The sequence below is a fragment of the Poecilia reticulata genome, chromosome 19 (genome assembly GCF_904066995.2).
Source record: "Poecilia reticulata chromosome 19, P_reticulata-male-v2, whole genome shotgun sequence".
NCBI classification, from domain to species: Eukaryota; Metazoa; Chordata; class Actinopteri; order Cyprinodontiformes; family Poeciliidae; genus Poecilia; species Poecilia reticulata.
Window position 1 is genome coordinate 1,279,112 of NC_088848.1, and position 27,038 is coordinate 1,306,149.

The 27,038-nt window shown below is 39.9% G+C and overlaps 2 protein-coding genes and 1 long non-coding RNA gene across 4 annotated transcripts in view; 2 read left to right on the forward strand and 1 right to left on the reverse strand.

Moving 5' to 3' along the window:
* The window catches only part of LOC103481051 (vesicular glutamate transporter 1-like), a 29,820-nt gene extending 20,909 nt beyond the window's left edge, over window positions 1–8,911 (forward strand). For both annotated transcript variants that reach the window (XM_008436297.3, XM_081600463.1), the window contains 9 exons: window positions 619–706; window positions 1,216–1,302; window positions 1,599–1,735; window positions 2,253–2,402; window positions 2,849–2,981; window positions 4,228–4,338; window positions 4,871–4,998; window positions 5,682–5,751; window positions 6,114–8,911. In XM_008436297.3, coding sequence (XP_008434519.2) covers window positions 619–706; window positions 1,216–1,302; window positions 1,599–1,735; window positions 2,253–2,402; window positions 2,849–2,981; window positions 4,228–4,338; window positions 4,871–4,998; window positions 5,682–5,751; window positions 6,114–6,388 — 1,179 coding nt within the window. In that variant the 3' untranslated portion in view covers window positions 6,389–8,911. The remainder of the gene's footprint in view (window positions 1–618; window positions 707–1,215; window positions 1,303–1,598; window positions 1,736–2,252; window positions 2,403–2,848; window positions 2,982–4,227; window positions 4,339–4,870; window positions 4,999–5,681; window positions 5,752–6,113) is intronic.
* A 2,273-nt stretch (window positions 8,912–11,184) lies between these two features.
* The window catches only part of LOC145549083 (uncharacterized), a 29,442-nt gene continuing 13,588 nt past the window's right edge, over window positions 11,185–27,038 (forward strand). Inside the window, exon 1 of the long non-coding RNA XR_014085031.1 lies at window positions 11,185–11,999. This is a non-coding gene — a long non-coding RNA (uncharacterized LOC145549083). The remainder of the gene's footprint in view (window positions 12,000–27,038) is intronic.
* Window positions 18,397–26,832, reverse strand: LOC103481052 (uncharacterized). The gene is made up of 8 exons (XM_008436298.3): window positions 26,397–26,832; window positions 23,954–23,995; window positions 23,637–23,858; window positions 23,273–23,554; window positions 22,310–22,585; window positions 21,337–21,549; window positions 20,329–20,442; window positions 18,397–20,060 (listed from the first exon to the last, which is right to left on the reverse strand). Exons 1-8 carry the CDS (start codon window positions 26,428–26,430, stop codon window positions 19,630–19,632), a joined length of 1,614 nt encoding a protein of 537 aa, XP_008434520.1. The 5' UTR covers window positions 26,431–26,832; the 3' UTR covers window positions 18,397–19,629.

Below are 27,038 nucleotides of genomic sequence, written 5' to 3' on the forward strand. Positions count from 1 at the left end.
TGTGTGTGTGTGTGTGTGTGTGTGTGTGTGTGTGTGTGTCTGTGTGTGTGTCTGTGTGTGTGTGTGTCTGTGTGTGTGTGTCTGTGTGTGTGTGTGTGTCTGTGTGTGTGTGTGTCTGTGTGTGTGTGTGTCTGTGTGTGTGTGTGTGTGTGTGTGTCTGTGTGTGTGTGTGTCTGCGTGTGTGTGTGTGTCTGTGTGTGTGTGTGGTGTGTCTGTGTGTGTGTGTGTGTCTGTGTGTGTGTGTGTCTGTGTGTGTCTGCGTGTGTGTGTGTGTGTCTGTGTGTGTGTGTGTCTGTGTGTGTGTGTGTCTGTGTGTGTGTGTGTCTGTGTGTGTGTGTGTCTGTGTGTGTGTGTCTGTGTGTGTGTGTGTGTCTGTGTGTGTGTGTGTCTGCGTGTGTGTGTGCGTGTCTGTGTGTGTGTGTGTCTGTGTGTGTGTGTGTCTGTGTGTGTGTGTGTGTCTGTGTGTGTGTGTGTCTGTGTGTGTGTGTGTCTGCGTGTGTGTGTGTCTGTGTGTGTGTGTGTCTGTGTGTGTGTGTGTGTGTGTTGATGTGAAACGTCTGAAGTCCATCAGGTTGTCATGTGAGTCCTGTGGTGTTTAACTCGCTGTCTCTCCTTCAGGGCGTCTCCTACCCGGCCTGCCACGGCATCTGGGCCAAATGGGCCCCGCCGCTGGAGCGGAGCCGCCTGGCCACGACGGCCTTCTGTGGTGCGTTCAGGGTCTGCCGTACATCACACAGCTGCTTCTTACTGTTCAGCAGAATCATCACGATACATTTTCACCTGAAATCCAACACAGCTGTTGATTAAAACTGCTGATTATTTGACATAAATGTTGCTGGATTGTAAATCGTCCCAGAAGTTATCGCTTCTGGGATAAACGATATTATTGTTTATGGCAATAAACGATAATATCGTTGTTTTGAGACCATTTTCCAGTAACATAATGTTAGAAAACATCGAAGATCATTAAACTTTACATTCTAATGAAGATTTAACACTGGAACTGGAAACATTTTCAAATGTCCAAAATAAATAAACAAAGCATCAGAAACAACAAAATGACCTTTCAAAATAAGAGCTATTTGAGGCCAAAGCAGCAGACTGAAGACTTTTATATCCAGGTTTTGGTAGAAAGAGAGAAACGATAAATCCTGCAAATATAAATGATTTATAATGTGATAACAGATTTCTTAATGCCTGTCTGTGGTTCTGCAGGCTCTTATGCGGGCGCAGTGATCGCCATGCCGCTAGCCGGAATCCTGGTCCAGTACTCAGGATGGTCCTCCGTCTTCTACGTCTACGGTAAGCGACCTTTGACCCCCGACCTTCTCAGAGAACCCGGTCTGCAGGATAAACACTGCAAAAAAACTAAATCTTACAAAGTATTTTTGCTCCAGTTTCAATCTTGGTGCAAAGTAAGAAAACTTCAAAGTAACTTTTCATCAAGATGTAGCAGCTTGTTTTATGTGAATATTTAATTTAAATAGATTAACGGCAGATTGTCTCTCTTCTACTAGCAGCTCATTTAGAAGCTGTGATGTTTTGCATGAACACAAACTGACCTGCTCGTCTCGACCTTTGACCTCTGCCCCCTGCAGGGAGCTTCGGGGTCATGTGGTACTGCTTCTGGATCCTGGTTTCGTACGAGAGTCCGGCGGCTCACCCGACCATCACGGAGGAGGAGCGGACGTACATCGAGGAGAGCATCGGCGAGTCGGCGCAGCACGCCGTGACGGTCAGTCAAACCGTGTTTCTGACGTTTTTCTCCCATCTTTATTTCTTTTTCCTCATTTTATTATCATTTTTTCCAACATTATCATGACTTTTTCTTATTATTGCAACTTTATTCTTGTAACATTGTGACTTTATTGTATCATTTCATCTGACTCAACCTGCCGTTGTTTCACTTTATTCTCAGAATTACGTCGTTTCTCTTAATGTTCTGACTTTATTCTTGCAGGTTAAGTTTTTTTCTTAGCCTGGCTTTAGAAAACAAACACACAGCAAAACTTCCAGCCATGAGCTTCATCGTGAAGCTTTTCTTACTTCTTTTAAAACAGACTCAGATGTTTTCTTTCTCAGTCGGGAAACGGCAGCAGCTCCTCTGACAGATCTGTGAACCGCCTGTTTCTCTGTCAGCCCAACGTTTCGCACTGACCACAGATCTAGTTTCTGCTGGTCGTCGTCGTCCTGCTAATTGCTGCACCTGACTGTGAGAAACGTTTGAACCGCTGAGCGTTTTGGTGTTGCAGAAGTTCAACACTCCGTGGAAATCGTTCTTCACCTCCATGCCGGTCTACGCCATCATAGTGGCCAATTTCTGCCGCAGCTGGACCTTCTACCTGCTGCTCATCAGCCAGCCCGCCTACTTTGAGGAAGTGTTTGGCTTCGAAATCAGCAAGGTACTCATCAACCACAGCGTTTATTTTAGGAGGCAGGAAAAACACAAAGCAGAGCAGGAAGTAGAAAAAAAACCACAACTTTTATTGGAGCTTCACAAACTGTGTGAACATCAGTTATCAAGCGATTTCACAGATTTCGGCCTGAATTTGACTAAAATCCTAGAGAATTGAGCAACATTTAAAAATGGAAAGCCAATAAAAAGCATGCCAGCTTTTTCAGTTTTGCTTTTTAATGCAATAAATTCATAATATTTCCACAAAAGAACTGATGCAGCAGAGAAGCCAACAGGAAGAAGCTTCTCTGTTTCCTGACAGTTTGAAGAACCTTTGAGGAACAAGAAACAAAACCTGAAACTCCAGACAAACAAACGAGTGTTGAGTTGAAACCGTTTTTAAAAGTCGCCATCTTTGAGTCGACTGACCTGCGCTTGCTGTCGATGCTCCAGGTGGGGATCCTTTCTGCTCTGCCTCACCTGGTGATGACCATCATCGTTCCCATCGGAGGCCAAATCGCCGACTACCTGCGCTCCAATCAGATCATGACCACCACAAACGTCAGGAAGATCATGAACTGTGGAGGTCAGAATCTAAGCAAACATTTCTTTAGGTTTTAGTGCAAATATCTTAGTTTTGTTTCATTTCAGGTGAACTAACTGTTAATTGGAGGCGAGGTCTAAACGGCCATCCCGGCGCGCATTCTTTCTCTTCTCAGTGCGTCAGAGCTCGCTATGAAGCCATGTAGCGATCGCTAGCAAAACGTCTACTAACCCGACACACACCACGAACTCTAACTAACACACTTATAGTCTAAAAAACCATCAAAACACTGTTAGTAAAATCCACAGCATCGCTGCTCCATAGTCTCTAGCCGTTTCCAAATCCCCCCACCTCCTCTCTCTCCGCGTGTCTCCGTTCTACCTAGCAACAGACCGTCAACACATTTTCATTGGTTGTTACGAAATGTGGTACATTTAGACCCCACAAAATAAGGCGGAAATGATCGATCTTATTTCTGGCTTTATTTTGAAGTAAATAACCACAAAACCAATATAAAAACCACTTTTATAAAGTTTGAAGTCCGTGCTGTCCAACAAGGTTGAAATGAAAACTCGGTATGCGTCCGTGTTATGAAAACTCGGTATGCGTCCGTGTTATTACGAAGCCTTATTAATGCGTCACATGCTTGTACGCCGCACGGCGGGCGGCGACTGCACGGGGTTAACAAGACACAGCAGCTTATTTTGAATTAATTTCTTATTGATGAACGTTTTAGTGGCAGATGTTTTCACTTGTCTTATTACAAGTTAAACAATCTGCCACTGGAACATTTTCATCAATATTTAGAAAGTATTAACTTAAAACAAGCCGCAGAAACCTGCTGAGCCGTTAGATGAGATATTTGCACAGAAACATTCGGGCTGCTTGTCTTTGCAGTGCAGAAAGTCTGAGCTGCATTAAGTTCAGATCAAATAAAAAAATCATTTTCAGGATGTAAGTTTGTAGATTTTATTCTGGCGACTCAGCAACTGGCTGCGTTTCATCGTCTGGTGGATTATTTTAAAGCACACACCCTCCAGTCAGCCTCGTTACCGAGGTGAAGTTGTGAGCTGTGGTGTGAAAACACCAGGCCACACGAGGCAAACGATGACTAAGTGTTAGCAGAGGCTCTGCCTCGCTCAGCTATTTCTGCTCAGAGACGTTCATGTGGAGAAATGAGGAAGCAGAAACGGGCACGTCGTGAGATAACGGCGTTTCAGCAAACAGTTTTCTGCATTCAGGGCTGAAATGTCTGCTTGTTGTGACCTCTGACCTCTGGTCTGCACAGGGTTCGGGATGGAGGCCACCCTCCTGCTGGTGGTCGGCTTCTCGCACACGAAGGGCGTCGCCATCACCTTCCTGGTTCTGGCGGTGGGATTCTCCGGGTTCGCCATTTCAGGTGGAGCCCAGTTCAGGTTTTAATGTTCAGAGAAACAAACGAGTTTTAGAGAAACTGATCCAATCATTTAATATGCTAAAGTGCATCATCAGACACAACAAAACGTAAAATTAACTGGAAATTTTGGTATTTTAACAACCAAAATAAGTGACAAAAGTAACAAAATCAAGCAACAGAAAATGTTTCAGATCAAAAAAACAAAATCTTGAATAAAAACCTGATGAAACTTGAATAAAAGCTTCAGGTTTGAATCTGTCTGGTGAGTTTTGGTTAAAACATGTTTGTTTTTCATTCAGTGGGAAGAAAATCCAGAAATTTCACTCAAGTAAGAGAAGAAATACTTTATAATACAATTATTCAATTAAGAGAAAAAAGTGCAACGTAGTAAAAATACTCCGAAAAGTAAATAAAATAAAAAAAGTTACTCAAGTAAATGTAAGTTTTTACAACCCGACTCTGGTTTTAACAACATTTTAGCGTAAATTGAATTAAAACTTTATCGTAATTTTGGGCGTTTTGCCGTCCTGTGAAGGTTTTAACGTCAACCACCTGGACATCGCGCCGCGGTACGCCAGCATCCTCATGGGGATCTCCAACGGCGTGGGCACGCTGTCCGGCATGGTCTGCCCGCTGATCGTTGGCGCCATGACCAAGAACAAGGTGAGAGCTCATCATTATTGATCGTTTGACAGATTCAAGAAACGGATCAAAACGATGCAACAGTGTTTATGATCCTAACACCCTTCAGCAGCGCATACATGGGGCTGGTTAACAGCGGTAAGCCCCGCCTCCTGGCTCTGATTGGTTGTGTTTGGTGCATTTCTTCAGCTCAGGGGAGAAGAGGAGATCGATCTTTTCACAGATTCTGTCTCAGTTTTAACAAACGTGTAAAAAAAAACATTTTTATAAAAGTTACAAACTGCAGTGACCTCTGACCCTGAAGACCTCTGACCCACCGCAAACCTGAAGTTGTGCAACAATCCTGGACAAAAAGCAAAGCATTTGTATATTTTATTATCGTGCTGCCGGAAAAGGAACCATTGAAATAAATAATTAAAATCCTAAAAGGGAGAGAAATCCAGAACTGCGGTGACTTAATAAAAACTGAAGCTGCTTTTCTCTTTCCTGAAATCACATTTTTCTGTTGCGTTTGTGAATTAAAATGTTGCCACAGCAGCAGTTCGTTCTTCTGAAACACTTGTTGGTTTTCATCCACTTCCATAAGTTACACCAGGCCGAACTCTGAGGTGGATTAAAGTCTGAAAACAGTTTATCAGAGTCTCACTTCTGCCCAGTGCTTGAAGTCCTTCTTTCTAATTGATTTGTCTGTTTTCTGTGTTCAGACGCGGGAGGAGTGGCAGGGTGTGTTTCTGATCGCCTCACTCGTTCATTATGGCGGGGTTATATTTTATGGTGAGTCTTAACTCGTCATCGTTCTCTGAAGTCTTCGTGTGATTTTTCTCAGAATGATTTCTGGGAAACATTTCCTGTTTGTCAGCATTATGTTTTGGCAGCATAGGACCTCCATACAACCAGGGGGCCCAAGAGCAGCAAGCTAACTAAATATATATATATATATATATATATATATATATATATATATATATATATATATATATATATATATAGCTGGGTTCAAATATAACCAAGCCTCAAATTATGTTATATTTATATTTCCATTTAATAGAAACGCTGCTGTTGTTAAATTGTGTTTTTCCGCATTAGCAGGATGCAGATTAATTTTTTCGGGAATTGCGGCCGATGTTTCTGTGCAGGTATTTTTGCCTCTGGGGAGAAGCAGCCGTGGGCCGAGCCGGAGGAGCTGAGCGTGGAGAAGTGCGGCATCCTGGACGAGGACGAGCTCGCCAACGAGACGGAGGAACTGTACCGCTCCAGCGGAGGAGCCGGCTACGGCGCCACCACCCAGGGCTCCGACCCCAACGGAGGCGGCGGCGGCGGCTGGGTCTCCGACTGGGACAGGACCGAGGAGTACGTCCAGCCGGCCGGGACCAACAGCTACGCTTACGGAGGCGAGCCGGGGTTCACATAGACGCAGCCAGAGGAACAGAAACGGCTCAGCAGCAACGTGGAAACTCTGAAGGAACTAAAACAGCAACCGGGCTTTTCAGGAAGCCCGACCTTTGAACTTTAAAGACATTTAAAGTGAGGATGGTAGTTAAATGTGTGTCTGTGTGACTGCAGCTAGGAATCAGAAGCCTTTTTGCAAACTTTCACTGGAATCAGGCTTGTTGCTAAGACGAGGCGTCCATCTTTAATGGCGGGTCTGTTTTCCATCATGACTTGGTTTTTATTGGTTTGATGCTCATTTAGATCTGGGTCATTGTAGCCTGGATGTTTATCCACTGAAACATCACAGCCACACAGATCAGTGTTGAAACAGACGGATCTAAAGGCCTGGGCTGATTTTCCTGGATAAATGAATATGAATTATGGTTAAAAACACGAGGCAAGACTTTTGTTACACCTTGGAAAATGTAGCAATCCGTCACATCGTTGCACTGAAACTCACATCACCACGAAAAGCAAGAGAGTTTAATTTACCTAACATGCATTTTTCAGTCTGGAAGGAAGCCAGGATCAGCCTACGTGTTCAAATGGAAACTGGTCATAAAAACACATCAGATCTTTAGGAAATGAAGACAACGGCGCCTTCATTTCGGTTTCTCCCCAGTTCCTATTGAGACCAACATTTCTTATTTTTTTCTCTATATGAAAATTCGTCCCACGGCTCCATTTCATACATGAAGTATTTCAAAACAAAACAACTGAAACTGACAAACTTTATGATCGATTCTTTGGTCAGATTGTTATTGTTATGCTAAGCTAGCTTTGGCTAATTAGCAGGTGAAAGGCTAACTTTAGCTTAAGTGACCGAACTCATTTTCCACTGTAAAACTAAAGTCATTATCACCAACATGATTTTGCCGTTTTGGGCATCAAATTAAAATGTTTTATTGATTCGGACCAACAGTGGGAAACTTTCAGCATACTGCGACAACTAAAGATTTAGTTGCCAAAGTCCTAAGCCCTAAATATTATAATATTCAGCAATAGTCTACTGTAAGAAAATGTGATTTTTTATAACCAAATATGATGATTTATTTATTTTATTTGGTCATAAAATTATATTTCCTTTAGAACCATTAACAGGAAGTCATAAATGTATTTTTGTCTGATCATAATAATCATTTATTTTGGTTATTTAGAACCAAAATAAATGAAATTAGAGTAAAATCTAAAATATTCAGGTAATGGTGAGCACCTGAAACCTGCTACATCATCTACACGAAAAATTAACGTAATTATACCAAAGAAAAATAGGCTAATCGTTTAGCGCAGAACGGTTTGTTAAAGCTAACGACGCCTAAAATGACTTTACCTGACAGTTAAATTTTATGAAATATAGTTTGTTTTCTTTACTTTATGACCAGTTCTTCAGTCAGTGTCTGAATGTTTAGCATAGCTAGCACTAGCTTGTGCTAACTACTTAGCAGCTAACAAGCTAACGTTAGCGTACGTGAAAAAAGTTGTTCTGTGATGTGATTATTACTGTGACATTATCATTATTACACTGCAAAATATTTTCTTTCATCCTGAATACGAGGTTCGTCGAGGTCGGATCTGGTTGTTGTTGGTCTGTAGTTCAAAATGGCCGTCCTGTAGTTTATTCTGTAAACTGGGTTATTGCTCTGGCCTGGTGTTTGGATTAAAAACGTAGCCCAGCAGGTTTCTGTGTGAACATTTCTCTTAGGTGAAAATTTGACAAAATCTAAAGTTTTTTTCAACCAGCAGAAATTTATCAGAAAGTTTTTGCAAAATATAGTGTTAAGATTTTATCCTTTAAGAAAAGCATTGTGCCAATACAACAAAATAATGATGTATTCTGTAGTATTGGTTTACGAGGAAGTGAACAGATGCAGATCTGTTCTGTGTGTAGAGATATAGATGAAAATCATTTTGTAAACTGAACAGAAAATACAAAAGTTTTTGACCTTTTTGCCTATTGAAGGAAAGTTATTATTACGCAAAATAACATCATCTTCATAAATTAGCGTCTGAGTTGAGGTACTTCATAATTCCGTTTTCATTCAAATCCATCATTTTAATTTCTGTTAAATTTGTTTTATATGTGATATGTTTGTTATTTATGTTAATTTATTGTTCACCAGCTTCGTCTGACGTTAGCATAGCTCTAAACACGATCCAGGAAAAGCACAAACGGCATCAGCACATCAAGTCTTATGTCACTCTGACGGACTCTTAAATAAACGAGCCGACAAATCAATTAACTGGTGTATTGTACAAACACACATAGTTTTATTTTTAGTGGCATGTTCACATATATTCACATACTTAGATCCCAGAATAAATGCTAAAAATAAAGAAACGTCATTGGTTTAGGCCACAGGATGGTACTGCGTGGTGTAAAGGGAAAAACAAGTTAGTTTTTGACTTTTCATTGATTTGTCAACTGATTTATTTGTGAAACTGAACTGTTTTAAAAAATCCTGTACATGTGGAAATGTTGCATAATAAAACGTAGGAGTGTTGATTTTTGTGCAGTTATCTGATATTTTTGCTGTTTTTTTGCTGAAGCCGTTTTTCTTTAAATAGATGTCCATCGCCACGGTTACTGATTTAAAGTGCAAGAAGAGGAAATCAAGTAAAATGGGGAAGAGAAACTGACAAAGAAGGAAAATGGCTATTGATGGTATGAAGACCATTTGTTTTTTAACTGACTTCAGCATTAATGAGAAACTGGTTTCACTTCACCAATCCTGAGGTTTTAAGTATGTGTGGCTGCACACTACTGGTCAGCTGGCCTACAGCCCCCTTCATTTTTGTTACTAATATTGTTGGTAAATCAAACATATGGAGCTGCGAAGCTAGGAGAGCTGTTAGCTGCTAGCTGGAGGGTAGCTACATGAACAGACGGCCTGACTAACATGTTAACGTCAGCTAGTTATGCTCTGTGTCACTCTAATGATCAGAATGGCAAGAAAACACTTAAAATATCATATATTTTTGCTTAGATGTATGTATCAAAAATCAAAACAACACTGTTGAAATGTGTGGTTATGTCAGAAACAACAGGATTAATCAGTGCCTTTCTGTTTTAAGAATAATCCTGTGTATTAACGGTAAGACACAAAACAATAGATTTTCAACAATTAGTGACGTCACTACACAGTGAAGTACATTTTCCCAAAATAAACCAACCCAAGGTTTTAAAAGGACGGCGCCACAGTTTTACTTTGATATTTCAGTTTTTTCTTATTAGCTGAAAATGTGGATTTTGAAGAGAACAGTCTGCTCTTAATGTAGCTTTTATTAAAATGCAGCTGGTGAATAAAATGGTGTGAATTAAATGGAAATGTTGACCTGAAAATACGATGAAGCGATTATTGAACTGGGCCTGAAACAGGAGGAAAACCGCTGCGCTTTCATGTCTGGCTTTTTGCATGCAGGTTTAATCTTGGGTGTGTTTCACAAAATGCAAATACAAAATGCAACCAAATGGCTTTTTATGCATTACTTTCATTTCATGTTGCTTCTAAATGAACTTAATCTGTCGCTCTCAATGCTGATCTGAAGATTTTAAATAGGAAATAAAGACGAACATGGAAACTATGTTAGAAATGAGTGAGGTTATATGTTGTCTTGAGTTCTATAAGTTATTTATACTCTTGGCAAATTTAGATTTGAAATCACTTTAATTTAACCAATAACTTTGTTTCCAAAGGAAAATGAGGCAGACAACTGTCAAAAATAATAAAACTCTGTGAAAGGAATTAATGTGTTTGGATTTTTGACAGCAATTATTTATACTTTGCTCAATAATTAAACCACTGATTTTCTAACTTCAGATAGCAGAGAACCATAGTTGGATATTTCCTCCCAAACTCATCCTGAAAAACTCTTAAACTCAGTTAAAAATAATACTAATAATAATTTGTCTTGAAATACGTTAATAGAAAGTTTTAAATTTTGTGGTTGGAGAACCATTTAATCTCAAATATTCTATTGATTTATTTTTCATTCAAGGAAAGAGAAGGGAACTGGTACGCAATTTACGGAACATTTCCACTTCTGCATCTCATTGCTTTTTGCTAATGTAACCAGGTGAAAAATGGGTTCATGTCAAATGTATTTTGTAAACCATGTTTTGCTTTTATTTCACCGGCTGGTTGTAATTCTTGTTTTTGTCAGCATGTGGTGCTGTTGCTACAGAGAGGTCTAAAATTACCGGAAGTAGAAAAAACCTCTTGTTGATGAACTGCGGCACTAACTGCTAAAACGGAAGAGAAGGACATTTTTTGATCCGAGACCTGGTGGAGAAGACGACTCCATGGCCACATGAGAGAAGAATCCAACTGCTCGGTAATTAATGTTGGAACTGAATTATCTTCCGTGGACAAAGCAGCGGAGATGATGCTAATGTCCTGTTTTTCTGTTTGTCCTCTTCTAGAGGTGCCACTGCAGTTTGTTTAGCCGTTTGCTTTTTTAGCCGTTTATTTAGCCGTTTGCTTTTTTAGCCGTTTATTTAGCCGTTTGCTTTTTTAGCCGTTTATTTAGCCGTTTGCTTTTTTAGCCGTTTATTTAGCCGTTTGCTTTTTTAGCCGTTTATTTAGCCTTTTGTTTAGCCGTTTATTTAGCCGTTTGCTTTTTTAGCCGTTTATTTAGCCTTTTGTTTAGCCGTTTGTTTAGCCGTTTGCTTTTTTAGCCGTTTATTTAGCCTTTTGTTTAGCCGTTTGTTTAGCCGTTTATTTAGCCGTTTGCTTGTTTAGCCGTTTATTTGTTTAGCCGTTTATTTGTTTAGCCGTTTATTTGTTTAGCCGTTTATTTGTTTAGCCGTTTGCTTGCTTAGCCGTTTGTTTGTTTAGCCGTTTGTTTGTTTAGCCGTTTGTTTGTTTAGCCGTTTGTTTGTTTAGCCGTTTGCTTAGCCGTTTGTTTGTTTAGCCGTTTGTTTGTTTAGCCGTTTGTTTGTTTGTTTAGCCGTTTGTTTAGCCGTTTGTTTGTTTAGCCGTTTGTTTGTTTAGCTGTTTGTTTAGCCGTTTGTTTGTTTAGCTGTTTGTTTGTTTAGCCGTTTGTTTGTTTAGCCGTTTGTTTAGCCGTTTGTTTGTTTAGCCGTTTGTTTGTTTAGCTGTTTGTTTGTTTAGCCGTTTGTTTGTTTAGCCGTTTGTTTGTTTAGCCGTTTGTTTGTTTGTTTAGCCGTTTGTTTAGCCGTTTGTTTGTTTAGCCGTTTGTTTGTTTAGCCGTTTGTTTGTTTAGCCGTTTGTTTGTTTAGCCGTTTGTTTGTTTGTTTAGCCGTTTGTTTGTTTGTTTGTTTGTTTAGCCGTTTGTTTAGCCGTTTGTTTAGCCGTTATATATATTTCAGCTTTTACTCGAAGCTGCTTTCTACTCTGTTGAGCGCTAACCGCGTTGCTAGCCCGCCATTTCACTGAAGCTAACGCTTTCTACCCTTTCGAAATACGGGACATTTATTTCTCCATATATTGAATCTCATTGAATAGATGAATGAGATTCATATGTTGAATGAATTTTGTTTAAACTCGGAGGGAACAGTGTCCTCTTGAGAATAAAGAACCCCCTTCTCTGTGAAGCTCCGAGTGCTGCATTAATCCCGGCTTCACACTAAGGTACCGACATTTTTCCTCCTTACATTATTATTATGTTATTTATTTTTGTTAAGCGTCCTATTTTAATACCGCATTAAACGTTGCTTGTCAACTGCCATAAAAACGAAGTAAAGACTATTCTCTTTTTTTTTTTCTCGCGAGACTTTTATGTCCGCAATAGCTTTTTTTTTTTTTTTTTTTTTGAGTCGTGCGCAAACACGTCTTCATTGCCTCTGACTCGTGGCGGTCTATGGCTGCTGCCACAGGCATTAATACGTATTGATGTCTGGTTAGATCGTAGACTAAAACAGTTGCATTGAAAGTCCATTAAAAGAGCCAACTTTGCATTATTTTGTAAATTATGATAAATTAATGCAAAGTTGGCATTTTTAATGGACTTTCAATGCAACTTTTAGAGCAACTTTGCATTAAAAGTGTCTTTATTTACCGAATGACAGCTGTCATAAACATTCATAAAGACTTCTTTATGTTCATAACAGATGTTATGTCATGTTTATGACAGTCAGTCTTATGCACACCCCTTCAAATAAAGTGTTATGGATTTATTTATTCGCCGATTTAGAAATGTCACAGTTTCAAACTAAATATTCAATTAGCAAGCTAAATATTTACTTTTCCAACAAAGTATTTAGCTTCAAACTAAATATCTAGTTTGGAGGTAAATACTGCAAACTGAACTAAATATTTAGCTCAGTATTCAGCTTTGCTCCAGGCTCATTATTTAGCTCAATGCCAAATATATAGCTTGGTCACTAAATATTAAGCTTGCTAAATATTTAGCTTAATGCTAAATTTATTTTGTAAACTAAATATGTATATGTCCAACACTGTTTCCAGTGGTGGTCATCATAAGGGTCTTTGGGCTGCACTTGGTCTGGTTCCTCACCTAGAACCTGAATTGGTGACCCAACCAGAGGCATGAAGCCCTGCAGCTCCTGGTCACTGGGACACTCAAACCCCTCCACCACGACAAGGTGGCAGCCAATGGAAGGGATGTGTGTGTGTGTGTGTGTGTGTGCATTAAGTAACTTATGTATTATTTAAGAATAAGAGAACGAGAGAGAGATTAAGAAAGAGCTGTATTTTTTTAAAGGTTTTGTTGGCTCTAGTGGCCAGCAAAACCACTAGAGCTCGACAGGAAAGAAGGTAATGAGAGAGAAGGAAGACATGCAGCAAATGTCACCAGGCCGGGAATTGAACCTGCGACCACCGCCACAAGGACCAAGGCCTCAATACGTGGGTTGTGCTTTGCCCCTGTAGAGCCTTGCTAATCATTTTGACCACTCAAAGCACTTCACACTGCAGTCACAATCACCCACACACACATTTACACCGATAAGCAGATCGGGGGGCAACTAGGGGCAAAGAGCTCAGGGGGGCCTGGACATGTGGCAGGAGGAAGCTGAACTCGAACTTACAAACTTCTAATCACAAGACGACCACTCTGTCCACAGCCACAGTCCCCCTGAAAAAAACAAACAAAAAAGCCACTGCATGATCTTTTTGTCAACCTTTTTGTAAATTCCAGATTTAAACACTATGAGCTACATTTCACCACAAGAAAGTCCAAGTGGAACATAAGAAGTGAGTAGAGAAGGTAAAATAAAGGACAAACCATAAAACTACAAGAACAGTGAGAAAATAAACAGAAATATTACAATTACAAGGAGAATAGTAATTCTTAAATGAATAGGTTTCTGTAACTATTGAGCTGTGTGTTGAGCCTCTGCGCCACTGAAACGGCTGATGTAGAGGAAGCAGGTTGGGGAGGAATAGTCTTGGATGTAGTGCTGATGCCACATGACTCTTAGCTGATCCTTTTAAACCAATTCTTGCAGTTTCTAACACTCTTTTGGGGGGCCAATTTACATTGACCAATTGACCTAACCTACATGTTTTAGGGGGTGTGGGGGGAAACCAGAGCACCTGGAGAAAACCCACGCAGGTACAGGGAGATCATGCAAACTCCACACAGCGAAGACACGTCCCGCGTCCTCTGTGCAGCTGCAGTGCCATCCACTGCACCTCCGTGCTGCCCACTTTTTTTTCTATTTCAAATTCGACTGAAAGTTTGAATGTCTTTTTGAATTGGGTTAGGAGGGGATCTGTTTTTATTTGGATAAGGGGAGGAAAAAAACTGGCCTTTCTAAATCTCCTCATGATGGCGTGTCGCATGGCAGGATGGTTAAAGCAAGATGTTCTTGATTTTACTTCACTCTTTCTTTTTACGATTTCTTCAAACACATAAAGGTTTGCATTCTTTTCCAAATCGAAAGCTTTGGTTTTTTCCTTTTACCATCCTGCATGTTGTCCAAATTCTCCGGGATGGATCCTCCAGCGAAGTCCATCATATCTGAGAAATCCTCCTCAGAAGCCAACCTGACTTCAACTTGGTCAGGTCGGCTCTCTTCCTCCTCCTCTTGAAAATCTGTGAACTCTGGTGATGTTTTTTGTTGGAGATCTTCCTTCTCATCTGTCAGAGAGCTGGCCAGCTCTAGATCCTCACATGCTCTTTCCAAATTAATATTTCTCTCCCAACTTACTTGGTGAAATTTTTCTACTTCGTGTTTCAGTCCAGCAACATCGGCTTCGTATCTACATTGCAGCACCTGGTATAAATCCTTGATCTTGTCTAACTCCGTCTGCGCGGCCCTTTCCTTCTCTTGCTGGATTTCTATTTCTTTTGCTGCGTTTTCTCGGAGGGTGGTTTATGGCTTTCATGTTGCTGAGAAGCAGCCTGTCCTCCAAGTGCGCTTTTGTCTCCTGACTCTATCTGAAGCGTTTTCACCTGCTGTTGAAGTGAAATATGGCTTATTTCACACTGGCACAAATTACATTTTAAATCTTTGGTGATCTTGTTCAATTTCTGCTGCAGTGTCTGGACGTCTTTTGACACCGCTTCATATTTCTGTTTGTAGATTTGCTCAAGGTCATCTTTCTTTGCTCTGTCTGAGCTGGCTTGTCTCTCACGCTCCAGCTCTTTCTCATGTGTTTCCACTTGGGCTTTAAGACCAGAAACATCTCTTTCATACTTCTGGTTGAGTTCTTTGAACGTTTTACCTGGTCCAGTTTCGCCTGCAAACTGTTTTTGCTGTTTTGCAGACGCCTGAACTTTTTTGTCATTGTTTCATAGATAAAGCCTTGATCTTCTCTCAGTTTGTTGATTTCCTCCAGGTCTTTCTTTTCTCTATCTGAATTGGCTTGTCTTTCACGCTCCAGCTCTTTCTCATGTGTTTCCACTTTGGCTTTAAGACCAGAAACATCTCTTTCATACTTTTGATTGAGTTCTTTGAACGTTTTACCTGGTCCAATTCTGCCTGTAAACTGTTTTCGACGTTGCCCTGCCTCGCCAGAGCAACGTCGGATTCATACTTGGAGCAAAGCTTCTCGTGGGAAACCCGGAGTTTGTCCAGTTCTTCTTGCAAGGTTTTGTTTTTTTCTCTCTCAGCCTGGATTCCTGATGTAAGTGCTTCCTGGCTGAGGAGGTGGGCCATCTTTAACTCTACAAAGTGTTGGTGGAGCTGCTTCTTGTTCTTAAATCTTGTATCATTGTGAACCTTGGAAGCAAGGTTCGCAGAGTTAACTGCTGGACCACTAAGCTTCTCCATTCTCTCGAGTTCCCTCTTTGTCTCTTTGCTCTTGTTGATAAAAACTTCTTTAAGAGCTTTCAGCCTTTTTAACTCTAGTTTTGTTTCTTCCAACTCTGCTTCCAGCTGGGTCAGTCTTCAGTTGTCTTCAAACCTTTGGGCTCTCCATTTCTAAAAGAGAGTGCACCCTTCGGATTTCCTTGTGCAAAACATTCGGGTGCACAGGAGGAAACCCGCCTTGGACATTTCGATGGACGCTCCTTCTCACCTGGGGTCCCATCATTCCATTGTGGCTTCTCGGGTTTTGATAAGACATTTCTCTCAATATGTTCTCCAAAATCTATCGATTTCTAGATTACTTGAACGGTCGATCTGATGAAGCTTTACGTATGTCTGAACTAGTCAGTGATGTAGCAATGAAAAATATGCAGAATTCTGTTCAATATATACAGTTTTTGACATTACTGAGACGGCCTCACTAGTGACATCACAGAATATTCTTTTGCTAGTGGTGTTACATCATCCCACCAGCAAATAGCATCTTTTTATTCTTGTTTATATTAAAAATAGTCTGATTCACTTGGGGTTTTTTTTTCCCATATAATAATTTCTTTTGAACTTTTTTCAGTATCTATACATTGGAACATTGATGTGGGAACAGGTAACATTTTGCTAAGTTAATGCCATGAAGTAACAAACGAAACAAATTGTGGGCAGAGCACAAATAAAGTTGTAAGCTTTACCCATGAGAAAACCAGGGATCTCTAACCCATCCCACCATGCTGGACCACCACAAACACAATGTGTGCCACTGTAAATGTCAAGGCTGGGTCATTTTCAGATCTATGCAAACACATGATTTTTGTTTGTCATTGTAAACTAAATCTATGAAAAACAATCATTATTTTGTGTAACGGGGAGGATCTAAATACGAGGCAATCCTGGATGGCAGATGAAGACGAGCCAAGATCAACTGATTTAAAAGTTACACAGACTGACCTGCTGGTGGCGGTAGTGTACCAAATTGCTGTTTGGGAAGAAAAGACTATGGTGAAGAAGAAGACCCAGATTTATGTTGTAACTTTTAAACACCATCGTATGCCTAAGCATACATCCAGCATTAAAAAATGGCCCAGTCAAATCCCATACCTAAATCAAATGAACTGTTATGTCAGCAGAGCTCACAGCGACTTCCCATCCAATCTGACTGAGCTTCAGCTTTTTGCAAAGAAAAACTGACAAAACCGTCACATAAATGGTTCCATTTAATTTGTAGGTGGAAAAAAATTGTTCCTCTTTTTCCACCCCTTGTCATATTTAAGTAGCAGTTTCAGTTTTTAATTTCAGAAACTGTCACAATATTTAATAAAATACTTTCCTGATGCGCCTGAAACCACTGAAAGCTGTCATGGAGACTGATGCCCAGCTCATTGACTTTTACCGTAAATCTGTTCCAGCTACCTCAGATATCCTTTCTTCAAGGTTGTATTTCCTGTTTAACAATAACCCCAACAGTAAAGTAAAGCATTTAAAGGGTTGAGAACCGGTGGTGGGAAGTAACGAAGTAGGAGTACTTCGTTACTGTACTTAAGTACAATTTTCGTGTATCTGTACTTTACTTAAGTAGATTTAATAATGGATACTTTCTACTTTTACTCCACTACATTTTACAGTAAGTATCTGTACTTTCTACTTCACTACATTTCTACAAACTGTCGCGTTACTCGTTACATCCAAGTCGCGTTGCGCTTTTTTTCCATTAAAATGTGAAGTTCAGGGACGCCGTAAAATCCAAGCAATAACGTGACTTACGTGTCTGTTGTCACCCATCGGCTCCACCTTTACTCGCACGCGGAGCTCCAGACATGCGCAGTGGTTTCCTCCAGGGCTTAAAGAGCTCTGGCCGGGTGCCAGATTTCCGGCTTTTGACCAAACGGTCCGCCTCAACCAAACTGTAGTCTCCGGGCTTAAAGAGCTCCGTCTGCAATAGCGGTTCTCAACGTGTGCGGTTCCGCCCATAGACTGCTACGATACCGCTAGCTAGCCAGCTTTTTCGTCTGTCATCTTAGGAAAGTGCTGATTTATCGCCGTTTTCAGTGGAAGAGCAACACAAACTCTGAAGCTGGAGGTTTAGCGGATTTTAAATAAAAGCACCAATCAGACCTAGGTAAGAATTTTATTTCAACAAATATATTACTAAGGAGGCAAATGCAGACAAGAAGGAAGAGAAAATGAACATGGATTACGGCACTAAGAAAATGGAGACCCACATGATAAATAATTAAAAGATTTAAAGAAACGGTAAAAAAATGTCTTCAACTAAAGTAAGAATGTGACAGTAACTATTTCACACGTAGCACCATTTCTTCCTCAATAGCTATTGAGGTAAATTACTAATTAGCAATTTTCTAATGAATTAACTTTGAAGTTATTTTATTATTTTTTTAAATCAAAGTTTTTTGAATTTGAGGCTCTTTCTTTAAAAGACGGACTAAACTCTTCTGGTAATTTCTACATGTTCCTGTTTTTCCAGAAATTGCATAAGAAACTTCAGTTTACAACATGGAGTCTGATAGTAACTGAATCAGATTAACTCTACATTTTCAAAATGTTTATTTAAAAATGTAATAATTTCCTAAAGCATAGAGGGTGAAGCATCGTTTGTCCTGAAATATTTGTGTTTTTGTTTGTAATAAATGCTCAAAATGACCAAAGTTTCAGCTGGTTGGACATTAAAACAATACATCAAATGGCTTATTGCTATCGTCATTTATTATCACTCCTAAGTAAAACACAACTGGACCAAAAAGTGATTTATTCAACTTTTATTTGAGCAGATTTGAATAAAAAAACCAAAATACTGTATAAATGTTTACAGGAAACAAAAAAGGAATTTGTAAGATTAATACTGAAGCGTGTAATATTGCATTTTATGATAGAAAGATCTGCATGGTTTACTGCTAAATGTTAATTTTCTTATTCTGAAGCTGTGCATAAGTCTTAAATGTAATGCAAACGTTGTCAAAACTTAAAGCATGAGTTACATCAGTTTAATCTGTTTAAGCGAGATGAGAAAATGTTTATTACTGCAATTCAAAGTACATGAAATATGAAAGTAAGCAATAAAACATGTATGAAAATGATTGAAAAAGAAGAAAAGTGGAAACTGCTCCCAGACATGTTTTGTTTGTTGGTTGTTTATCTCCCAAAATGAATGTTGTACTTCTATCTATCTGTTGATATTTTAATAATTTTAATTATTTAAATAATAAACATAAATACCAGAGGTGAGCCAAAAACATTTTCTCTCCATAATTACACAATTTATATAAACTGAAATGTATTGAATGTATATTATTATTAGTAGTATTTTTACATGCATCAGGTCACTGACTGCTTTGAAGAGTGAGAAGTATCACATTTAATTTAGTAACGTTTATAGAAACGTAGCTCTAGCCGTAGTTTTACCTCACCGTACTTCTACTTAAGTAATCTTATTTTTTAAGTAACAGTAATGGGTTAATAGTTCTGACTACTCTGTCCAGTAAATAAGTTTCTCTCTAGTTATCAGAAACACATAAATCTACAGTTTTTGTTTGGACAAGTTAATTGTAGTATTTTCTATAGGCTGTGTCATTGGTAGGTCAGATTAATGTACAGTAAACGGTATGTCTTGTCAGTAGAAGTACTTTGTTCTATCATAATATATACTTTACCTTCTGTAAGTATCGTTTTGATGAACTTTATATTGTGAACAAAATAATTTTTTTCCTAATCTTTAGAATTCCAGGATTTGCAGGCAACTTTTGTTTTTCTTGTCTGATGATCAATTTGAACAAATTAAATCAGATGTCTTGATCAAACCGTTACTCGGTATTGAGTCGCCTTTATACCAAACACTTTTAACGTTTTGGATGTACTTTTCACTTTACTTGAGTGAAAATGTGTCAATGTTTAGATTTTCTGACTTGAGGATCATTTCTGGGCGGGTCTGTCCACCACTGGGTGGAAGGAAACCCGCCATCCTTCTAAGAGCCTCTCTCTCATTTCTCCTCTTTTATCTCTTCCACTGTCTCCAGCTCCGGTTGCTTGGTTTTCAGGGTTTCATATTCATCCTTTTGGATTCCTGCTGTCTTCAGAGCTTCGTAACCCCCGTCTCCTCCGCTTTCTGCGCCCGTCCCTCTCTCCGGTTGCTTGGTTTTCAGGGTTTCGTATTCATCTTTTTGGATTCCTGCTGTCTTCAGAGCTTCGTAACCCCCGTCTCCTCCCCCCGATGCTACGTTTTCTCCCAGAGTGTGGTAAACTTCGTCTTTGCCTTCCCGTTTCGTCAGTGCTTCGTATTCGCCACCTGTCTTCTGTCTGCCCTCTGCTCCAGGTTGAAGCGTGTCGTATTCACCCTCTTTCACTTGCCTCACGTTTATAGCCTCATAATTGGAATCCCCTTGCCTCATCGGGACTTGCTCGTAAATGTCCACTAAAATAATAAAGGAGAGAAATGTAACGATGCGTGTTAGCAGAATTGTAAATGGCTTGTACTTCTATAGTGCTTTATCAAGTCAGAACCGCTGCCATGCACCGGCACCCTCTGACCACCTCCAGCAGCAGGTTAAGCGCTTTGCCCAAGGATATGAGCACCGAGGCGACTGGAGCAGGAATCAAACCAGCAACCCACCGATTACGGTCTGATCTCCTACCACCATCACCACCATCGTCAAAAAGTGCAAAACAAGACTGGCACTAACCTCTCTCATTTCTCTTCTTATTCCACTTATAAAATGCCACGGCGAAAATGAGCAATCCCAACAGAACGATGAAACACAAGATCCCAATCACCGGTCCAGAAATACTGCGATTATCTGAAAAGAAACATCAGGATATGAAAGAATAGCAACAGGTAGGGTGTAGCAAGGTTTCATGCAGATGGGATTGTCATGCTTGAACCCCTAAAGCCTCCCGAGGTTGGACTGTCAACTTGGAAAGTCAGGGCTACCGAGTTTAATTTGCAAGTGAAGTAATCCTGCATTCAGACCAAAAGCGATTTGAGTGTCAGAAGCGACTGGTTTACATGCAATGTCTATGTGGATATTTGTTTATGGCATGATGAGAAGTCTGGCAGCACGTCTCATGTTTGAAATGTTTTGAACATTTAATGTGAAACGATGCTGGAACTGAACTTTTACCAGTCAGAGAGACTCCAGCATGTTATTCACTGGCCTGTGAGAATGCCATAGCGGTGGGATGAAACTGGTGTCCTGCCAGGAGATGTAGGCACCGACGGAGATCAGCAGGTTGTCAAACTGGGCTTTATGAGCACACAGCTAGTTGGTGAAACTCACCTGAATTCAAACATGGCGCAGAGGCGTATACTTGCTTTCATTCACTAAAGCCAAGACACACACTCAGTTTTTCCCCCACCGTTGTACAAAGTGACTGGAAGAGGAAAAAAGCCAAGAGACTCTTCCCAATGCGCATCAAGAGCTATTCCGACACTTGATATCAAGCGTCTGACATGCGAAATGTGTTCGGTCTGAAGTTGTTTTCAGCGTCCATCTACGTTGTTGCTAGCTCCCCAGTGAGGAGAGTAGATACTGACTGTCACTAGAAGACACTAATTTACATCTTCGTCTAGTTTGGATGATTGACCGCTGATGATTAACTCGCTCAGTTCACTGAGCGGTTTACTTTTTACAGTAAACTGCAAGCTTGCAGGAAGCTTGCAGGAGGAAGCTGGTTTATAAGTAGATACTCACATGTCACAGAGTTGCTGGGTAAAGTCCTCATGTTAACCAAAACAGCTCTGCAGTGGTAAGTACCGTCACCGTCTGGATGTTGGTTTTGACCGAGCATCGTCCAGGAGTCACCATTTTGCTTGTAGTACATGTATGACTTGATGGGCCCCTGGCTATCACATGATGGACAGGAGCACCCCATGGTGTCAGACAGCACCGCTCTGACGGGACAAACTGGAACATGCAGAACGACTCCATTACAGACGGGCCAAAAGTCATTCAAACACCATTTCTGCCTCAATAGCTATTGAGGTAAATTGCTAATTAGCAATTTTGTAATTAATTAATTTTGAAGTTATTTTATTATTTTTTAAATCAAAGTTCTTTGAATTTGAGGCTCTTTCTTTAAAAGGCAGACTCTTCTGGTAATTTCTACATGTTCCTGTTTTTTCAGAAAACCAGCAGACGTCACAGCAGACAAGATTTACTGGCAGATATATAAATTGTCATCTAACTGCAATACTTAAGTGAAACAAGAACAGCTCAGTTAAAATTAATTTGACAAGCATTTTATCCAAATTTGATGTTTTGGTGTCCATAGTTAGGAAGATACTGATGAGTTCCAGGCCTGAACTCCAACATCTGCACCACTACTGACCCAAAAGCACAAAAAAGTCAGCCTCTGGTTAGTCACAACTAAAATAAAATAAATAAAAAGATTGGCGGGGCTTCTGTCGATTGATTTTACAGTTGATCAGACCTGATAACATGTTCACCAGATCAGAACCAGACAAAGGAAGCTGATAAAAAGAAAACCCAGCTAACGGCAAGAGCCGCCAGTGGAGCATTGACTGCAGCTTCTGGAGAGAAGGACAGCCGCTAGTCCGATTCCAGTAAAACAGGAGCAGTGAACAGCAAACTGTAAATAGACGACATCGGCCGTACGTAGAACGATAACGATGGCATTCAGAAAGAGACGGCTGAGTTTACATACCATGGACAGGTACATCCTGGACATCAGAATCGTATACATGTGGGTCGACTGTCTGGTCCTTGTATCTGTAGGTGGCTTTACACTTATAACTTCCCACCTCAGATTCAGTAACTGCAGGGATATCATACGTATCTCCCTGAACGCTCTTGATTTTGGTGTTCTCTTTGTAGAAGACAGATTTGGTAACTTCATTTGTTCCCCACACAAGACATCTCAGGGTCATTTTCTCTCCTGCTATTGCAGGAAACGGATACATTTCCAGAGTCACTTCATTGTCTGAAAGACAGTTGAAACGGGATTAAACGAAAGAAGAACATTTGAGACCAAAAATACTCATACAGCATTTAAAGTTTATTATGTTTGGAAATTATTTTGCACTGGTAAAGTTTAATATTCATAAACTACAAGACCACAGCGAACCCCCCAGTATTTGGATTGGCTAATGCTGCAAATAGCTAAAAATCTGTGAATACTGGAAAACATAGTTATAGCTGCCTATTTTATAGTTCAAATATATCATAATATGCATTATGTCCAGTGGAAACTGTTTTAGCACTATCACAGCAGTGAATATCCATGGCTTTTCTTGGACAGCCATAGATATCCAAGGAAAACGTAGAACCCCCAAGAACTAACTTGCCTACATCTCTGGGGGTTTTACCAATCATCACCGATAGCATGTCCAGCAGCATTTCACTTCACACTATTTCAGATATGCTCTATGAAAACTCTGCGACTAGGCATATCTTCTGCAGACAATTTGGAGTTACCTTCCACAGAAAAACCCTTGACTAGTGAAGCATGAGTAGGCGGGGGGTCCACTGTAGTTTATACAGTTTTATATAGAGGTTGGTAGGCAAGGCTTTCCAAACTGACCAGACTAAACCAGGCTTTTTCTAAGCCATTTATTAACTTGTTGGTGATGCGTCTCTAATAAGGGCATGAAGTTGATATTAACCCTACCAGTGGTCCTGAGAACAACCTGGTTACTTCTGTCCTCTGTATCCTTCTTTTCACACCAGTAGATGGTCTTGGGAACTATCAGTTCTTTAGTTTCAAAGATAAATGATGTTGGATTTTCGTTGTTCAATTTCAGTTTAACTGTTCTGGTCTTCGTTCCTCGGTTGACCCTGCACTGCCATCCCTGCAGTCCGTCATCGTTTGTGAGCTCCAGCAGGACTTTGGCGTTCTTGCGCATCACTGGCTGGCCTGTCGTGATGCTAAGTGATGCGATGGGAACGTATTCTGTGTTGGACACAAACACATTCATCATAATCGGTGAACTATTCATTTCTCATCTTTGGGAGTTTGAGCTCCGTATTTTTACCTAGAACTTTGAAGTTGAAGTCATCGCTTGTTTGGCCGTTGATTGTACAATTATAGATTCCTGAGTCCTTGGAGGAAGCAGCTGCTATCTTCAGGGGGTTACTTTGCGTTTCCTTGTTGCCATTGAACTTCCAGATTGCTGTGCTCCCATCCTGACTGTCATTGCAGTGCAAGTACAGCAAATCTCCAGTGAAGATCTGTGACAGGTTGGGAGTCATGTACACTAAGGATGCAGAGGATTTAAAAATCAGAGCATTATTGTCTGTAGAAATGACCTGAGGAAGTAACATGGAGGATCTGTCTGAAGGTTTGGATTACCTGTTGGTTTCTGCTCAGTTCGCACCAGGAGAGCGATCACTGCTGCATTATTGATCAAAATAAAGTTCATTTGTTTTCAGTAATCAAACACATTTCTGATCAGTTTAGAAGTATTTCATAAACTTAAGCTGAAATTAACTTGAAAATGTTAGAATATAAATATTCTGTTTGATAGATTATCAGTAAAAAAAAAAAACTTTTGATAATTTTTTTCATCTGCATGTCGTCTTATAACGGAAAAGGACTTCAATTATAAAACAAGCTATATTTCATTACATTTTGCACATTTAACAAATAACTCACCTAAATGCTATTATATAAATAATCTTTTAAGAAATTACTTCAACAATTGGTTTTAATTGTTTTACATTTGTTTACATTTTTTCACATTCAGGTAATCATATATTTAAAGTCAGAAAAATGAAATCTTGTATTTAGATCTGCATTATTTAAAACATAGAACTTAGAATCACAAAATGACTTAAATTCAGCTTTTGTTAGTTTTTATTTTATTTATTTTGATGTAGCTTTATTCAGAAGGCTAAATGAAGCTACATGCACAAAAAACAAACTGAAATTAATTTATTTGAAATGCAGTTGAATTAATGTTTTTGTGATAAACTAAAGTGTCTAAATGAAAAGATATTCTGATGTTCCATAAATACATGTGAGGTTTTTGGTCAATTAATAGGTTATTAATAATGATGCACAGATCGTTCGGCACCAGTTTAAGTGCTTCAGCAGGTAGTGACGTTCTGGTGCGGTTGGTTTCATGTGAAACCGTCTTTATCTGCTGATCTCATCTACCATCGCAAAGGTCTGAAAGTCAACCACTGTCCTCTTCTAGTCTAAATCTTTGAGAGAGGACTGAAAAACACCCACTCCCCAGGTCACGTCTGCACAAAGCTGCTGTATTTGGGCACTTTCATTTTGCACCACAAGGAAACCTAAAACTCAACGCCTCATGCTTTAGTTTGTCCTCAACTGACACCAAACCTGTTGGTAAAAGCAAAATACTCCAAAGCACTTTGTTTCTGGTTTGTAGTTTGTATTTTTGAAATGTAAAAAAGTTAAAGGAACTGAATTTTTTCTTCTACACTGAACAAAAATATAAAGCCCCATATATATATATATATATATATATATATATATATATATATATATATATAAAGCCCCATGTCAAATACAAGAGTTTTATGAACATTTGGGTTACGCAATATATATAGAGAATCTCAAGCTATATTTTCAGTAATTTCTGATCGGCTTTGATAACATCGTGGTTCTGCTGTTTGTGGCGGGTTGACAGTCCTTTGAACATGATATGGGTCGGGTTCAGGAGTTTGATTGTGACCCAGTTGGCTTCTGACAGGCAGCTCAGACATTCGGAGGTGTGATGATCAGTAGTCTCATCAGCTGTGTGTCGCTGGTCTGAGCCCATCCTCAGATGGATAAGTTGGATGTGGTGATCTGGAGTCGGTCAGACGAGGATGAGGAGGATCTGCAGTAGAGCCAGTCTGTTGGAAACCAACTCTCAAACGGCCGGCGGTCCGATAACGGACACTGAGCCGTGCAGCTGCTGCTCTGCTGGACGTCCCTGCATCCAACATGCCAACATAACATCTGAGGCTTTATGACGGGAGGCATAATGTGACATGTTGGGGCCTTTTATTGTCCAACTGTTGCTCATTTTGTCTGATCACCCAGTGGACATGCCCCACCCTGCACCGAGTAAAACAACAACTCACTGAGTATTAATGCTGACCGACAGCAGTTTGGATTAAAAATTCATCTCAAATCAAGAAAAATATTACTTTTGTTCTATAAAATGTCAGCAAATGCTCAGTTACAGTTGTTAACTCCACATGGCAACAACATCTGACATGGCCGTTTATATTTTGGTTCAGTGTAGTTTACTTAGTTTAGTTTGGACAAAAATGCTGAAAATGTTTTTATATTTGATAAAACTGCCTCAAGTACAGATGAAACAACTTTCTTTTATTTTACAGGCATTGTTCAATGTTTTTCAATAAAATAAAATCGGAACATTAGAAGGGTTTTCTCACCTTGCAACAATTAGATGTTAATTATTTTTAAAAATCGGCAAGTCGGGTTTTTTAAAGACTGGTTGACCAGAAAATACAATAGTTTCACCCTGTGATTTATCTAATTTATCTCCTCTGCATGCCAACCATTCCTGGTTTTGCTGCACCAGGAAAACACTGAAAAAGCGAGAAGCATTGCTGCTTGTATATTTGTTGGTTTGGAAATGTTTTAAAGGAAACGATGAGTCGGCAATAACACAGAACTGACTTGAACTGAAACTGAAGGCAGAAACTAAAAAGCTTTTGTTACTCATCTAGTAAAAACGCCACCAGCCAAACCAGTAAAAAGTGAATGTCTAGAGATCAACTGGTATCGGTCTGATAACGGCTTCCTGCCTTACCTGCCAGGAGCAGCAGTTCCCGTCCACCTGTCATCGTTCCAAACAAATCAGACGAGAAGTCGGCTCATCCACTGGGCTCTGACAAATGACCTCAGTCAAAACTGTAGAGTCAAATATTCACTGCTGTTGAGGAAGTTGAGTGGTGTTACGATGCTGGAGGGTTGGAGCAAACGCCGAAATGCTGCAACAAGGAAACGGCACGCTTTCTGAGTAAAGACCTTCCTTACTGATTTATTACTACCAAAATGAGACGTTTCAGATGTTAAAACCTCAGATAGTTTAAATCAGAGAGAACTTATTACTGCTAAGAAAATGGCAGGAACTCGATTCCAGGTTCACAATGAAACCTGCAGAGAGAGACGGCGAAGCCATCGCTCAACACGGACACAAGCAGCAGAAGCATTCACTGAAGTCCTTAAAACCTCCTCCTGCCTTTTAGGTGACAGATTAACAAACTCTATTATGACTGTACACTGTAAAAAAAACAGCAATCTAATTTACAGGAAAATACCAGCTGTTGCCAGAACCTTGCCCAATAAATATGGTAACATTTTACTGTAATTTATACAGTACATTTCTGCAGTTGATACAATTTTACCTTATAAATATGATAAAATTTTGGCAATCACAGCTGCTGGTATT